Genomic DNA, 15,585 nt, shown 5'->3' with positions numbered 1-15,585 from the left:
AACTATTAATCTTTCAGTAGCAGAGAAAAAGTGTGAAGAAGTGTGAGAGATGGTATGTGCTTAACCGGAACTATAACCAGGCATAGAGGATGGTATTTCTCAGTTCACAATTTTCGGAAAGTGATCTAAATCTATTTGTAAGGCAGTTAGCCTTCCCAGTGTTGTAGCCCTTTGTTATTTTTTAGCAGTGACCTCTAGGAAGTGTGTTTGATTGCATGTGCATTCCCCATTGTAATATTTCATGTACTTTTAATTAGGTATCATCATATCGTGAGTAGGTTCCCACTATAGTTTTTCCCTTGACTAGGTTTTCCATGTCAAAATATTGGTACTATGTGTGTTCATGTTGTACTGTTGATTTATGCTTTCACTGCTAATTATTAGATCTAAGATTATTGTAAGTTGCTGTAAAATTTGGTGACAATTGATTCGCCCCCCCTCCTCTTAGTTTTGTGCCCCTTTTTCATCAATTGGTATTAGAGCTAGTTCCTTTAGAGAATTTTAATAGCTTGAGGTGATCCGAGATGGCGACTTACAAGAAGGAGAGTCTAAGATTTGATGGAACAAATTATTCTCTTTGGAAGAACCGGATCAAGTGTCACTTGAGATGCATTGGTGGAGATTACTTGAGAGATACAAAATATATATATATTGCTCCTGCAAAAGGTTCTTCAACTCTGGATGAGACTAAGGAAGCCAAATACAATATCAGGGTTAAGAAATTATTATTGAGTGCTCTAATTTATTCTAAAATGATAAATGTAATAGAATTGTAGGCTGCTCATGAGATCTACAAGAAATTGGAAACTCTATATGAGGGAGACAACTATGTGAAGATTGCTAATTAAAAATCCTAAAAGGAAAGTATGAGATGTTAAGGATGGGAAAATATGAGAACATTACTTCCTCTATACAGAAGGTGAATGAACTTATGTGCAATATCAGATGTGCTAGTGGAAAGTTGGAAGAATCAGATATTGTTGCTAAAGTGCTGAGATCCTTACCTGCATCCTACAAAGATAAAGTTGTTTCTATTGAGGAAATCTAGACCATGAGTGTTGTGACCAGAGACATGTTGATTGGTAAGATATCAACCTTTGAATTGACTGAATTTGGTGATTCTCTTCCTAAGGTAGAATTTGCATTCAATGTCATTGAATCTACAAAGGACAAGCAAATATTTGATCCAGGTGAAAGTTCTTCAAATAGGATATCTAGATATGAGAAAGAGATGAAGGAAATTGAAGAAGAAGAGCGAGAGATTGAGGAGCTCAAAGTGCTCATTGCCAGAATATTTCCTAAGGGAGCTTATAAGTATGAAGGGAAGTTCCCCCTCAAATTTTTTTCATGCAATAAGATGGAAATTTTTCTTCAAGGTGTCCAGAAAGAGTTCCTAAGAAAACCTATAAGCCTAAATTTTAGAAGAGATGTTATTATGCTACTAATGAATTTGTGACAGATGATGAATATGATAAAGCAAATTCAAGTGATAATAAATGGTTGTTCATTGCTATCAAGGAAGACGATCCAAAACCTGCTAATTATGCTTGATGCATTAATGAGGAAAGAGATTTGGCTACACAAGTTGAAGAGAAGGATGAATGGGTGATTGACAATGGATGGTCTCATCATATGACAGGTGATAAGAAAAAAATTTGTGATCTTGGAAAAGTATGATGGTGGTGTTTTTAGGTTTGGTGATGACAAAGTTGGTATAATTCGTGGTAGAGGTTCTATTTCTCTTGATGGTAAGCACAATACTGATGATTTATTGTATGTAGAAGTCCTAAAGCATAATATTTTGAGTGTTGGACAGATGGTTGACAAGGGATATGATCTTCAATTCAAGAATGGGAAGTGTAGAATCTTGAGTAGATCCAGAAATGAGTTGCATTAGGTACAAAGGTCCAAAAGGTAATATCTTTCACTTGAATCCTACTGGCAAAAGATACTTGATTACTCAAATTGATGAAAGTTGTTTGTGGCATAGAAGCATGTGTCATGTAAATTTTGATAGCATGATTAGGATAAGTTCTACTTAGGCAGTAAGAGATCTTCCTAAATTGATGAAGCTTGCTAACTCTATATATAAAGAATGTCAATTAGGAAAGAAAAATAGAGTTTCTTTTAAAATTAAAAAGCATTTTTCCAAAGGTTTGTTGGATCTTGTGCATACTAATGTGTGTGGTCCCTCTAGAGTTAGAAATTTGCAAAGAGTTAGATATTTCATGTTGTTGAATGATGATTATTCTAGGATGATGTGGGTTACTTTCTTAATGGAGAAGTTTGAAGCTTTAGAGAAATTCAATATTTTGAAAGCAATGGTTGAGACAGAGACATGATTGAAGCTGAAGTGTCTAAGGTCTGATAAAGTTGGTGAATTCATGTCTAGTGAGTTCAATACATTCTTTAAAGAGCATGGGATAAAGAGAAAGTTATCCACTATGAGAACCCCTCACCAGAATGGAGTTGTGGAAAGGAAGAACAGAACCATTCAGGAATCTATTAGGACAATGATGATTGAAGGAAATGTTCTGCATGTCTATTAGAGAGAAGTTGTGAGTACTACTATTTACACTTTTAACCTAGTGCATATCAAAGGTGATTATGGTAAGACTCCTTATGAATTATGGTTTGGTCATACTCCTATGGATTGGTGGTAGTTGATAAAATCACTAAGTTGGACCTTTTCATACTAGAAAAACCTTATTGATGAGAAACTTATAATTGCAAGAAAATTTATGTAGGGAGTTTCTAGATTACATAGAGTTATCATAAAATAATCTCTAATAGGGATATGTAGAAGACTTCAAGGTTTTTGTAATCCTTTTTTTAGTAATGGGAACTAGATTGAATATAAGATAAAATTATAACCCAAAGGTAGATAATAAAATTAAAAGATTCAATCAAGTGCTAGAGAATTTATTATCAATGTATTATAGGGATCTACATTATAAGTGGGAGGAGTACCTAACACTAGTCGAGTTTTCATACAATAATTATTCTCATGCCTTTGGTAAAAAATCTATCAAAATAGAAGAGTAGATTAATATGATTAGAAAATTAGCTAGAAGATAGGATTAGCCTAAGGATAAAAATCTATCAAAATAGGATAGCAGATTAATATAATTAGAAAGATAAATTAGCTAAAATAAATGACATGATAAAAGATATATTGATCTCAAGTGTACAATGTGAATTTTCTTTGTAGGAGATAAATTTATGTTAAGAGTGGAGCCACAAAAAGCCCATTTTTTTAGCAAGGTTGCAAAGTTAGCACCAAGATACATGGGTCCTCTGAAGGTTTTAGAAGTTTTTAATCTAATTGCCTACATAGTAGCTCTACCACTAGCTCTATCTCATATGCATAATATATTCCATGTGTCTTATTTAAGAGGATACTTTTCTTGTTTTGATCACATTCTTTATTGGAATGTTGTTTCAAGAGAGGTCACAATCAAGCATCTTAGAGTGATCAAGGTTCACAAGCTCCACCTAAATAAGAAAGATGCTACTTAATGAAAGGTATAATGGGACAAATATGTATAGGCAAGCGCCACCTAGGAGGATTATAATAAAATTATGTAGAATTTTGCAAATTTGTTTGATAATTAGACATTTTTCATAGAAATAAAAAAATATGAATATTTATGTTACTTTTATGTTGTCTAAAATTAATCATTTGGAATCATGATTTTGAAGCAGGGGAAGATGATACATCCCACTTTTCCCTATCTCTCTAGGCTATGTTATTTTATTATTTATTTTAGTCCTATACTTGAAAACATTAATTAGGATCAATTAGGATATATTTTAGTTTAACTTTCATGTCAGTTAAATATATAATGGAGTGATGATTTTATGCAAACTTATGTCATAGAAATGGAAAGGAATACCATGTTTATATTTTAAAAGATTTATGTGGATGTATAACTTTCTATCGGAATAAGTACTCCACTAGTTTGATGAGGAGGAAGCAAGCTAATATTTTACCCTTCAAATAAATAAATACCAAAGCCATCATCAGAATTGAGAACACACCTGCTATCTACATGATGATTGTTTTGGATTTGAATATTGCTTAGAGTTGATTGTATATTGTGTTTGACAAAGTTTTTAGTAAAGTTAAATTATTGGCATTCTTCATGATTTACTCTTTTTCTTGATTTGATGATTGATGTGTTTATATCCTAAATATTAATTTGTTCAAATTGAAAGGGTATGGTGTCTAATAATTTGACATACACATATTATGCATTATTTTTATATATATTATTGTTGTATATTTATAGTTCAAAGGATGAGTATAATTAGTTAAGAGCTTTTGGTTCATCCTTTGTAGGTCTTAAGATCAACTCCCTCTACATTGGCTACCCTAGGGATGGGCTTGTTTACCCTAGGGATGGGCTTGTTTGAGCCTAGTGTGCCACCTCAAGAGTTTATAGAAGGGAGAGTTTGCATTTTCTTGAGTTATGCTCTAGGTCATTTGACTGACCCTATTGCTTACAATATATATGGAAGATCATAAATCTATATATAGATACTATGTTAAGATCCATGCAATGATCTGAGAGCTTAAGTCCACATAGTGGAGAGGAGAATGGCATTAGAACGTAATTACTTCATGTTAAGTTAAGTTATTGAGGTCATTTTTCATGTCTATGGGAGTGAACGGTATGGAAATCATGTACGAAAACCAGGAAGTATAATAGGGAGCTCAGAGAAAAAAAAAGAAGAAGAGAAAGAGGAAAAAAGAAAGAGGAAGGATCGAGTTAGAGAAAAAGTGGTGAAACTCTTTGTTTTCTCAATTCAGTGGTATGTAACTTACACTATCAACATTCTGCTCCAAAGAGAATGAACTTGAGAGCTTCTGTGACATATTTATACGAAAATTTGACTATTTTATTTTAAGTTTAAATATTTCTATATTTGTGAATTCTAAGAACTCATGTTAGAAATTACTCATTTGAGTTATTCTTGTTCTCTGCATTAAGGAATTTCCTTTTTCCTCAAGTGGTATTTTTTAACAATATGCTTCAAAACCCATACTAACTCTATGTCTCGATTAAACTTACTGGTTTATCTAGTATGAAATGTTATTACAGATTTGTTTTATCCTCTCGACATTGAATATAGGTTTAATAGTTGATGGGTTTCTTTTATAAACAAATGAATAAGACATATTCTGTATTTAGTTCTTATCTCTATGTTGACATATTACTTGAGGTTTAGTTTGTACCATATAATAGGATATATACCTTGTGTAACAGAAAAGACCCTAGTAGTGAAGTCGAAGATTACCATTCTTTGCAATTGTGGCTGATAGTATGATAAGCTTAGTAATGTTTAATGTTAAGTATTTAGTATTTTGGTTGAATGCACTGCTATATATAGTATGATTCTTTAGATTAGTTCTTCCAATTGCTCACCAAAAAGTCGCAGAGACTGGATTCTAGAGAGCGCAGAGGCTTCCTTGAGATGTGAATATGCATTGTCTTTCGCCCTATATAATAATTTCATAAAAATATGTTCACACATGGATGGACTCAAATAAATTTAAAATCTATTGGAAAATATCAAATAGGCTTTGCCAATTTTAATATGTGAGAATATATTATCTTGAATATTAAAAACAAGAAATAAAATGATTTAGATTATTTCATAAGGAGATAGGCAAATAATTGGTAAGGATTCTGATAACATTGAGTTGGTTTCCTTAACCCATTTACTGTCTTACTATTCTTTACAACTTTCTTTTTTGAATACAAATGTTTGTATTCACTCTCAGGAGTATTTGGCTTTCAGATTTCCACAGTCAAATTCTGCAAAATGCCTTAAATATGACACAGAGAACAAGGGAAATAAAATCTTATCACGGGCAAAACGAATGAGTTTAGAGGATCCTTCGTTCACAATTCCTATGATTAATGCTGCATTGACAAGGGTAAACACTCTCCATCTCCTCTCTTGCAAGTATTTGTTGAAACACTGTTCTATCTTTTTCTCTTCTTCCTCTCCCCATTGTACTGTGTTTATGCTTTTCATAGTTTCTCCAAGACACCTTCCAAGCACTATTGCATCCTCCAAAGTAGAACATGCGCCTGTAATAAATGAACCCAATTGCACACAGAATTAAAATCATTATCCAATACACTTATTCTTAAATAATAGCAATAAAAATGCAAAACTATTATTGTCAAATTAATAATACTATAAGGATTCTACTCTAAAAATTTAATAGACTTTAAGAAAAACCTGCAAACCATTTGGTAAAGGATAACTTCAAAGTCATTTTACCTTGACCAAGATCAGGGGTCATTGGATGGAGTGCATCTCCTACAAGTGTCACACTTCCATTTGCTTTACCAGGTAGGAGCTTCATCCATGGCCACACCAACCTCACCTTCATATCTGCATAACTAATGGATTCTGCTGGACTTGCTTTTACCAATTCTACAAAGGGCTTTGGAAAATCACGGATCATGTCTAAGGTTGCATGTCGAATCTTTTCAGCATCACCAGAGATATTTGCATCTACAAAGTTAGAAATCAAACCCCAAAGAGAGTGAAATTATATTAATATTGGAATAATCTAACAACTTTAAGAGTAAGTTAAAGATCAACAATTGAATGTTTCAATCAATAAAAAATATGACTAGTAAAGATTTTTTGTTACAATATGATAAATCTATTTGTATTATAATTTTAGTCCTCAAATTTATGTATCTTTGGATGAAACTGAGAAGGAGCCAAATTCACTTATATTTCATTTATTTGGACGAAATCCATTAAATCAAAGTAAACAAGTGTCACGATAGTATTTTATTAATGTAGTAAGTATATAAGATTATAACTTTATGTAATTATATTTGGTTGTTTGAATTAACTAATTTGATTTATATAATCTAAAAATGGAAATAATCAATCTATTTGAATTATAATTGAAACTTATAATACTCTCTAATTCTATTCCACTTATAGATGATATAATATTAAATTGCATGAGAATAACCCTAACCTAATTTAAAAAATAATTTTAATGTCATATAGATAAACATTTGGATTCTTATAATATTATAGTTAATTCATAGTTCTAAACTAATAACATGTAAATTTTCCAAGCCAATTAGATTGGAGAAAAATATATTTTTATAATTTAGAAACTTAAAAATCATGCATCTTAACTTTATAAAAATTAAAAAACATATATCAAAACAAAAAATTCATAGTTAATTCATAGTTCTAATTCATGGAGAAACAATTGAATAATAAAGTGTTAAATAATTAATGTTTATTGAACCTGTTGGTCTCATGAATATACTACCTTTTCCTTCTCTACTATGTGTAATGATAAAACAAGTAAAAAAAGTTACTTTTTATCATTTTCCCTTCAAAATTATTTTTAATGGAAATTTATATATTTTTAATGGAAATCTAAACTAAATTTTTAACAAGTGGCACATAACATCCCTAATTTGTTGGAGCAATTTCTAGTCCTTATAATGAGAATGGAGTCAAAATGATAAAGAAAGAAATATGAGAGGATTAGATAAAGTAAAGGAAAAGCTAAATCGAAAGTGATTTATTAAGAAAGACCCATATTCTTCAATTGTTATTCAGATCTCTTACTCACTTTTGGTGTTATAAATGAAATAAATGTGTCGATCAAATATCTTAAAGATGGACTAGCCTACATTTGAAATTTGTGACTCCAAAACTATAAAAAATGTAGTTCTTACAACCAATGTTCTGATCAATAAAAGTGGGATAGGCCTGAACCTTTAAATAAGTGCACAGCAGGCAGACACAAGGTAGGAACTCACAAGATGGGAGACCACCAAGACCAAAGACACCAAAAAAATAAAGACCTTTTTTTGAAATGAGGCTTTTGACTGGAGCACACAAGTGGTGGAAATAAGGGTCTCGAGGCCCAATATTACTTAATCAGAACAAAGGGGATTAGGACAAAACCCCAAACCATTTTCCAAAAAAAAATCCCTACACTAAAAACATACCAACCAAAGAAACAAAAGACTAAACATGGGTTTTGAGAGGAATTCTACAACCGGTTATCAAAGGGACCACCTTAAACAAAGACAGCCTCAGTCAAGGAGGGAGATAACAATGAAATGGAGACACCCATTTAAAAACCTTTGCTTGGAAAGAAACCCTGCAAACAAAGCTAAGTGAAACACCTCAATAAGTCCATTTATAGAAGTGCCTCTAGGAATCAGGGGCTTGGAAGAAACAAGCATAAGGGAAGAGGCCTCCACTAAAGCAACAAGACCCCTCACCATCCTACAAATAGGAGGCCAAAAACACATCTATCTGGGAGGATACCCAAGAGGATGGGGAAGGGAGGAGGCATGTGCCAAGACCCTAGAGGATAACATCCATCGAATGAAGTTGGTATTTTCCACAAGAGCGGGCATGGAAAAAGAAGAGAACACTCTAGTTAAATGCTCATAAGGTAACTAACCCTCATTGTGCAACCAATTCTATCCCACAACTTGCAGCAACAACTATACTCCAAAAGGAACACCATCATCCACATAAAAGACACAACCTCATAACTCCCCCAACACTCACCACCAGAAAACAAAAAAAATATCAAAACCAATAGATTAATCAAGGCAACCTAAAACCTATTCCAAGAAGAAAGGGGAAGCAAGGAGACTAAAAATATATAGAGAAGGAGCCCTTGCAACCTACCAAAAATCCACCTCAATAGGAACATGAGCAATGTTGCAGGAACTTATCACCTTAGAAGGGTCAAGAACAACAAAAAACATAGCAACCACCTCAATAGGTTTTGTGAAATCAATTCCCACTACAATAGCCCCAACTAACAAGTCAATAATATAAATCCCTAGTACCACAAATTACACACCCATGAATCTGCCAATAGACCCACAACTAATCTAGTAAAATAATAACAATGCTAGCCAAATATGGGTGTAAGGAAGTAGAGAGCTCCTAAAGCACAGGGACCCATGACGAGGAAGAAACCCCAAAAGAGAAACATGAGGGACTCAATGAAACCCCAAGGGGACAAGAGAAACATCCTACCCCCAAGAGACATCCCACTAGGCAGACATATGATCTAAAACAATGCATGAAGAACAAAGGAACTCACAGAAAGGGGTAAACAAACACCCATCTAAAGCCACCTTGTAGACAAAATCCTAAACACCATCCACTAGATAGGAATAATCCCATGCACCATCTTTCAAGGATACCAAACACTCCCACAAAGCCTAGCCACAACCAAGGAACTTCCCACCCAACCATAAAGGACCCAGCTAGAGAGGACGAGAAGGAAACGAACCCACAACCTCAAACACAAATCTCCCTTTGTCGTTAGTTGTAGACTTGGAAAATCCAAAGCTTCATCATCATCCTCTATATCATCATATCCCTCACCCTTCCCATCCTAGTTTGAAACCCCTACACCACTCTTGCTCCCTCTCTCTCTCCCGCTTGCCATGTATCTTTTTCATTTTTATTTTCAATGTTGTTCTCACAACCTATGTTATTAGTATGATTTTTTTTTAAATTGTCGTTTTTCTGCTTCAAGTTTTACATCAAACTCTATTATCCAAATTTTGGAGTGAATAATGTTCTGTACCTTGTAATTTTCTAAGAAGGGGACATGTTGACATGTGAAATTAAGTTAGGTCCTAAGGGTCATTCTAGAAGACTTAAGTTGTTTTAGATAACATCTTATCCTTGTCTTATCTTTATGAGTTTTATTTACTTTAGTTACTTAGGCATTTAATGTTTGCATCAAGGTAATCGGTCATACTACATCAAATTTTCCTAAATAAACTATGTTAAATTTTGATAGTTCTTCCAAAGGTAAATCAGGTCAAGCAAGTGAGGATGGCATCATAAGAGATAAAAAGAAAATCTTGTTCTTGTTTACGTGACCAATTGATGAGTCCATAATTTCAACTTTGTTGACGTGGCAACAGGCTTCTCAGAAAATCATTATTGAAGGGGACTCAAAATGTAATCCAGATCCCTCATGATGAAACATCCCTAGGTTATCCCATGAAAGATATAATATTTAAATCCTACTACATTCTTTTCACCATCAAAAAAGTTAGAATGATCCATGCCCTCAGGGAGGTGAACAAGTCAATTGATGGATTGGCTAACCTGGGTTGCTACACTACTTCTTTGAAAATGTGGACTTGCATGAACAATCTCCCAGTTGATGTTTATGTCACAATCCATGATGATATAATCACATATATGATTTAAATAATTTTTATATGTTAATTATTATCTTTTCTAGTGCTTATTGTCATCATAACATGGTGGGAAATATGCCTATTAATTTATGGAATAGGATTTCTATTTTAAATTTCTCTATTGTTTGTCATTTTCTTATTTTAAGCTTGATTTATCCTATTTTTATTTCTTTCAAGTTACCTATTTTTTGTGGTCCTTGGCCTACTAGAGGAGAGATTTAATTTAGACTAAGACTGATAATTATGAGTCCCATAAAAAAGATGAGGTACTTTGGCCTGCATGATGGAGAGGTTATTTTACCTCCTACATTGAGTCTATGAAAGGCCATGACCCCTTTGTCTTCATTAATTTTCCCATTCTTGGAATGAAGGGAAGGTTTCTATTGGGGGTGTCTTTCACTATTTTTATGAAACTCATTGTGGCTTCGACTAGGGTCTTGTTCGAAGGGGTGGCATTCCATAAAGAACCCAAAGGGAATTCCAAGGAGGACTTTAAGAGATTTTTTGGTGGGTGATGAGAGAATATCTTAGCTACAAAGTGGTTTCAAAGGAGAAGATCTCCTAGGTGAATGGAAGGATGTTGTTTTTATACTAAAGTATGTTACTCTAGATGGTAGGTACAAAAGGTTCCATTCTCAACCTTTTCCTATAATGAATCACTTTAGGTATGGTGTTAAGATGAACTTTTCATTCTGGATTTTCTTGTTTGTCTCAATTGATTAGTGTGACTAATTTGATGGATGTGTTATCCCTTCACCAAGGGATAATACTTAAACTATACAACTTTCATTTGTCTTTGTCCCCTGATAATGGCCTCAATTTAACCTTACTAGTCCTCATCTGAACCCTATGCTATTTGTGGAGTTATTGAATTTCCCAGAGACTAAGTGTAGAGGTACCTCTAGTATTTATAAGGTTACTTACTCTAAATCATTCTCTACCAATGTCAATCTCCAACATACCACCAAAATGAAGAACATTGAGTCTCATGTTCAGCCTTAGAAAGAAAGTAATGTGGGTGGTCTTGTGAACCAGGAGGTCATCTTCAATTACTATTCTTCTTCTTGGACTACCGACTTTGAATGGACACAAAAAGACTCCCTCTCTAATGCATCTAAGTTTGCCCATAATCCTTCATTGTGGACCCTGGGTTCCACTCCACCCTCCACTATTTCTTCCCTTGGTGAACTACGTTTGGTGGAGGTGGTGAATAAATTTAATGAATTTTACAACACCTAAAACAAGAAGAATGAGATTATTAGATGACTTTTGGCCCAACTTCACACTGCTAAAATGAAAATCAATAGATCGGAGGCTCTAGCTTAGACGAATGTGAGGGAGGGGGGTGGGTCCATGGATGATAAGGATGATAGAATTTGAGCTGCAATAAATGATTCAATTGAGAGAATCAATAGATTGGAAACTCTAGGTGCATAGTTTAAGGTCTTAAGCACTAAGGTGGCCTTGGAGAAAGAAAGGAATAATATGGAGAGGGTTATATCTTCTATCCAAGGCAATCAAGATGTGTTGAAAAAAAATTAGAAGATATTGTCACTTTTAGTAGGGATATGGAAAACAAGATGTCAACTTCAATCTAGGTCCTCTAGAAAGAGCTTGAGTATAGAGATGCTAAGAGGAAGAGGCCGTTGGAGGTTGCTATTGTTGGTGATATCTAGAAGCTATCTGGTAAAACTATTAATGCTAATTTTGACTCCCCTACTATTACTCCTACAAAGGATAAAATCAAGAGACTCATTTTGAGATAAACGAGAGGATATTATCCAAGATTGGCAAGTTGTTAAAGCCCCTAGTTTGTAGATAATTTGTTTTTGTCTTCTAGGGGTTGTTTTTGGGTTTCGCTAGGTTTCGGTGTAGTGTTGTTTTTCTTTTTATTTCTATTTAGTTTTGGTTTTGGTTTTCGTTGTGTTTGCTTGTCCTTAATGTTGGGTTTTTGCATATCTTGTCAGACCCCCTTCTTCTTTCATTTGGCTATTATGTAAGGGTTTGGTCCCTCTCCTACTTTATCTAATTAGAATATTTCTTATAACTTATAGCTCAATATTAAAGCAAGATCATTATCTTGCATACTCTCTTATAGAATACATCTTTATTTTTATAGATGATCTTAGAGTCTATACTTCTATATGGTATATGATCCATTTCCATGCAAAGCCCTTCTCAGATCTTATCGCAAAGCTATTCCCAAATGAGACATTTCATTATAGGTTATTTCTTTGCATGTTTTGGAGGATATTTGAACTTACAATTGAGCCCCAGATAGTTAAGAAATTTCATATTGACTTTCATTTTGTCTAAATTTGACACTTTTCAACACAAAGTTACAAGGGTTTCAAATTAGAGGAGGTTACAAAATCTTAATAGTAGCTAATTTTTTGGATTAGATTGGCCAAAACAAACCTACCACTACATACAAAAGGTGCAAAAGTCCCAAAAACTATAGGAATTCCTACCAAATCTTAAATTTTCATCATTATTACTCAAGGAAACTGAAGAAATCTATCTCATTATTCTATCTATATGAATCTGTACATATATGTACTTGGACATACAGTCTATACAATCTATATAGGTGTCTACATCAATGAACTACTAATTCTATTAGTACAAGTTTAGCATATCTAGAGGAATATTCTTCCACTTGCATTACTTCTATATAGTTTATATTAGTATAAATTCTCAATATTACATTCTTTACTACTTAGTTTGTTAGCGATTATGACAATTTTGGATATTATACAATTGCTCCAATTGTATATCTCCATATATATTACCTTCGTTGTTGGACCTCTAACCTTATAATTTTTTTCCGTAGCATCTAATTTTCATGATTTTTGTGGCATTAGAAAGTTATTGATGGGTTCTATCATTGTACCCATGCACTTTTTCTAGATTCATCCCTAGGCATGAAATTATTTTATTAGCTACATTTATACTTAACTTTATATTAGGTTGCCACATTTTCTATGATTTATCCAAATAATTGAAAGAAAAGAAAAATTTGATAAAAATAAAATTAGGGTTAACCTTTTTAATGGATCAACAATTATAGATAAGAATTGTACCTTGAAGTTGTGATCTTCTTGTTAAAAACCAATAAACTTGTTTGTCTGTGCAAGGAATGAATCCTGCTCTTAATCCTCTATCCCAAACTTGTGAATGGAATTTTTCCAACTGGTGACTCTCTGCATATGTCACCATGCCTCGAATAGCAATACGTCCTGAAGACTTTGCTGGTGGTATACCCATGAAACTCCCAACTACTGAGTAAACTCCATCACAACCTATTAATATCTAGAGGGAATACGTACATAAAAATAATCATGATTAATTAATATAGATGGTTAAGAAATTGATGTCAATTGAATAATAAATATCTAATTTTGTTAATAAAATGGATTTTTCAATTATTAAATAAAATAATATTTAAAAATGATTTGTGCAAAAATAAATGAGGAATATTTACCTTTGTTGTAATAGATTGTCCATCTTCAAGTTTTAGTGAGGTTAAAGAAGATGGGTTCTTCTTATTTATTAAAACAACTTTGGAACTGAATCTAATAGTCCCCTTAGGCAATTCTTTAGCAAGTGTTTCTATGAGCCTGATTCTTTCTATACATCTCGATTCCATCATCGTAGTTAATCCACTGAAATACAAATTAGATTATCTATTAGTAAAATTCATGTTCAAAATTTATGGGACTAACTTTGTATTATTGTTCCTTGATCATATATCAAATTAAAATTAAATAAAATTGAACAGTAAACATAAAGATATCTTAAAATAGATACTAAAGAAAGGATTCTAGAATCTATTATGAAAGAAGAAAAAATGAGTTTGACATAAAGACTTTTTAAACATTTTATTTTTTAATACTAAAAAATATATCATATGTCTAAACCATATTCAATATTGAAAAAAAAAAAAAATTAATAATTCAATCAAAAATAAATATAATAAAAAATAAAAACCAAAACTTCAAATTTATTTTATAAGAAATATAATTTACTATAAATAGATCAATAAGAATTAATATAATTTCTTTCCTTTTCAATCACATTTCACAATATCTTATCAAACAATTCTTTCCTTCTCAATCACTGTGCACAATATCTTATCAAACAATTAATTCAACAATTACGAAATCAACCTCGAATGACAGGTATCAAACTTATTAGATTACTCTGTGCGTGCGAGAAATATAATAAAATAAGTACTTTGTGTTTCATTGTAATCACCCTTTAGTCTTCTTTATGAGTTGAACTGCCTTTTTCATCCCAGTACAATTTGACGAGCCACGAATTCTGCACAACAAAGAAAATAATTTATGTTAAAACCTCCCTCCTATAATAATAACATAAACAATCACATTTGCCACTATCCATCGAAAGATCAACATTTTATCTTGCAAGTAAAAGTAAGTGCCTTATTACAAACCCCCAAAAAATCTTACAACATAATGTAAATCTACAAAAAGATACAGATTGTCCATCAAATCGATATCTAGAATAAACAAAATACCCATCATTTTGATCTTACAACATAGTTCAAATCTGGGAAAAAAGGACACAGATTTAGATCTTACAACATAGTTTAAATCTAGAAAAAAAGACAGGTTATCCATCAAAGTGATATTTTGAAAAAGAAAAATACCCATCAAGTTGACGATAGTTTGGGCGAAGTGAGTCTGCAACACCAAGAGCATCAAGAGCTTTCCATGCATTTGCCCACATAACGAAGGCAGCCCCACTAGTTCTAAGGCTACTGGAATTCTCAAGTACTAGGCTCTTTACACCCAACCTGGATGTTCCACTAAACATGTCAGTCCATACATCTACATAATATAAGGAACCCTAATTTCAATATCCACAATCACATTCATTTTTAGCACCCAATTACAATCAGTTAAACCTAAAAATGAGAAAACAAGAGATTTACCTATGCAGGGCAAGGGCTGTGGCAAGGCCTCCAACTCCTCCTCCTACAATCACAATGTCATGGACATTCTCATACAAATATTCTTCATTACCATTGAGGGGTTCCCTTAAGTTCTCCATAGAATCTGATATATATTTCACTGAAAGGAAAGATATGTTACTGTAACAAAAATGCTTACACTGTGAATCATACAGCAATGCATGAGCACCTGTGTAGATTTATATAGAAGAACTACAGTTTCCTCACATTGAATTCAGAAACGTTGTGATCTGTAAAGTTGTTTCCCTCGTGAAGCAAAAGTCAATTTTGATTTTATGTTTGACTAAATAAGGGACACGTTTTAGGGTGTTTGGTTTTGAATAACCAATGCTT

The 15,585-nt window shown here is 32.9% G+C and overlaps 1 protein-coding gene across 1 annotated transcript; it reads right to left on the bottom strand.

The window, feature by feature from the left end:
• Window positions 1-5,693: 5,693 nt before the first annotated feature.
• LOC131078220 (monooxygenase 2-like) lies at window positions 5,694-15,382 on the bottom strand. Its single transcript, XM_058015881.2, has 7 exons — window positions 15,214-15,382; window positions 14,929-15,075; window positions 14,514-14,579; window positions 13,741-13,921; window positions 13,340-13,568; window positions 6,298-6,534; window positions 5,694-6,101 (listed from the first exon to the last, which is right to left on the bottom strand). Exons 1-7 carry the CDS (start codon window positions 15,330-15,332, stop codon window positions 5,785-5,787), a joined length of 1,296 nt encoding a protein of 431 aa, XP_057871864.2. The 5' UTR covers window positions 15,333-15,382; the 3' UTR covers window positions 5,694-5,784.
• Window positions 15,383-15,585: the final 203 nt, after the last annotated feature.

This window comes from Cryptomeria japonica, chromosome 7 (assembly GCF_030272615.1).
Source record: "Cryptomeria japonica chromosome 7, Sugi_1.0, whole genome shotgun sequence".
NCBI lineage: Eukaryota > Viridiplantae > Streptophyta > Pinopsida > Cupressales > Cupressaceae > Cryptomeria > Cryptomeria japonica.
Note: the sequence above shows the minus strand (reverse complement) of the source record. Positions and strands in the feature narration are given on the sequence as shown.

Bases quoted from the DNA above. Each gene is read 5' to 3' on its own strand.
- LOC131078220 (XM_058015881.2), bottom strand. From the start codon at position 15,332: ATGGAGAACTTAAGGGAACCCCTCAATGGTAATGAAGAATATTTGTAT. The intron at 15,076-15,213 runs GTAAATCTCTTG...TGGAACATCCAG, and splicing joins ACAGCCCTTGCCCTGCATAG to GTTGGGTGTAAAGAGCCTAG. The intron at 6,535-13,339 runs GTACAATTCTTA...CTAACTTTGTAG, and splicing joins AAGAAGATCACAACTTCAAG to ATGCAAATATCTCTGGTGAT.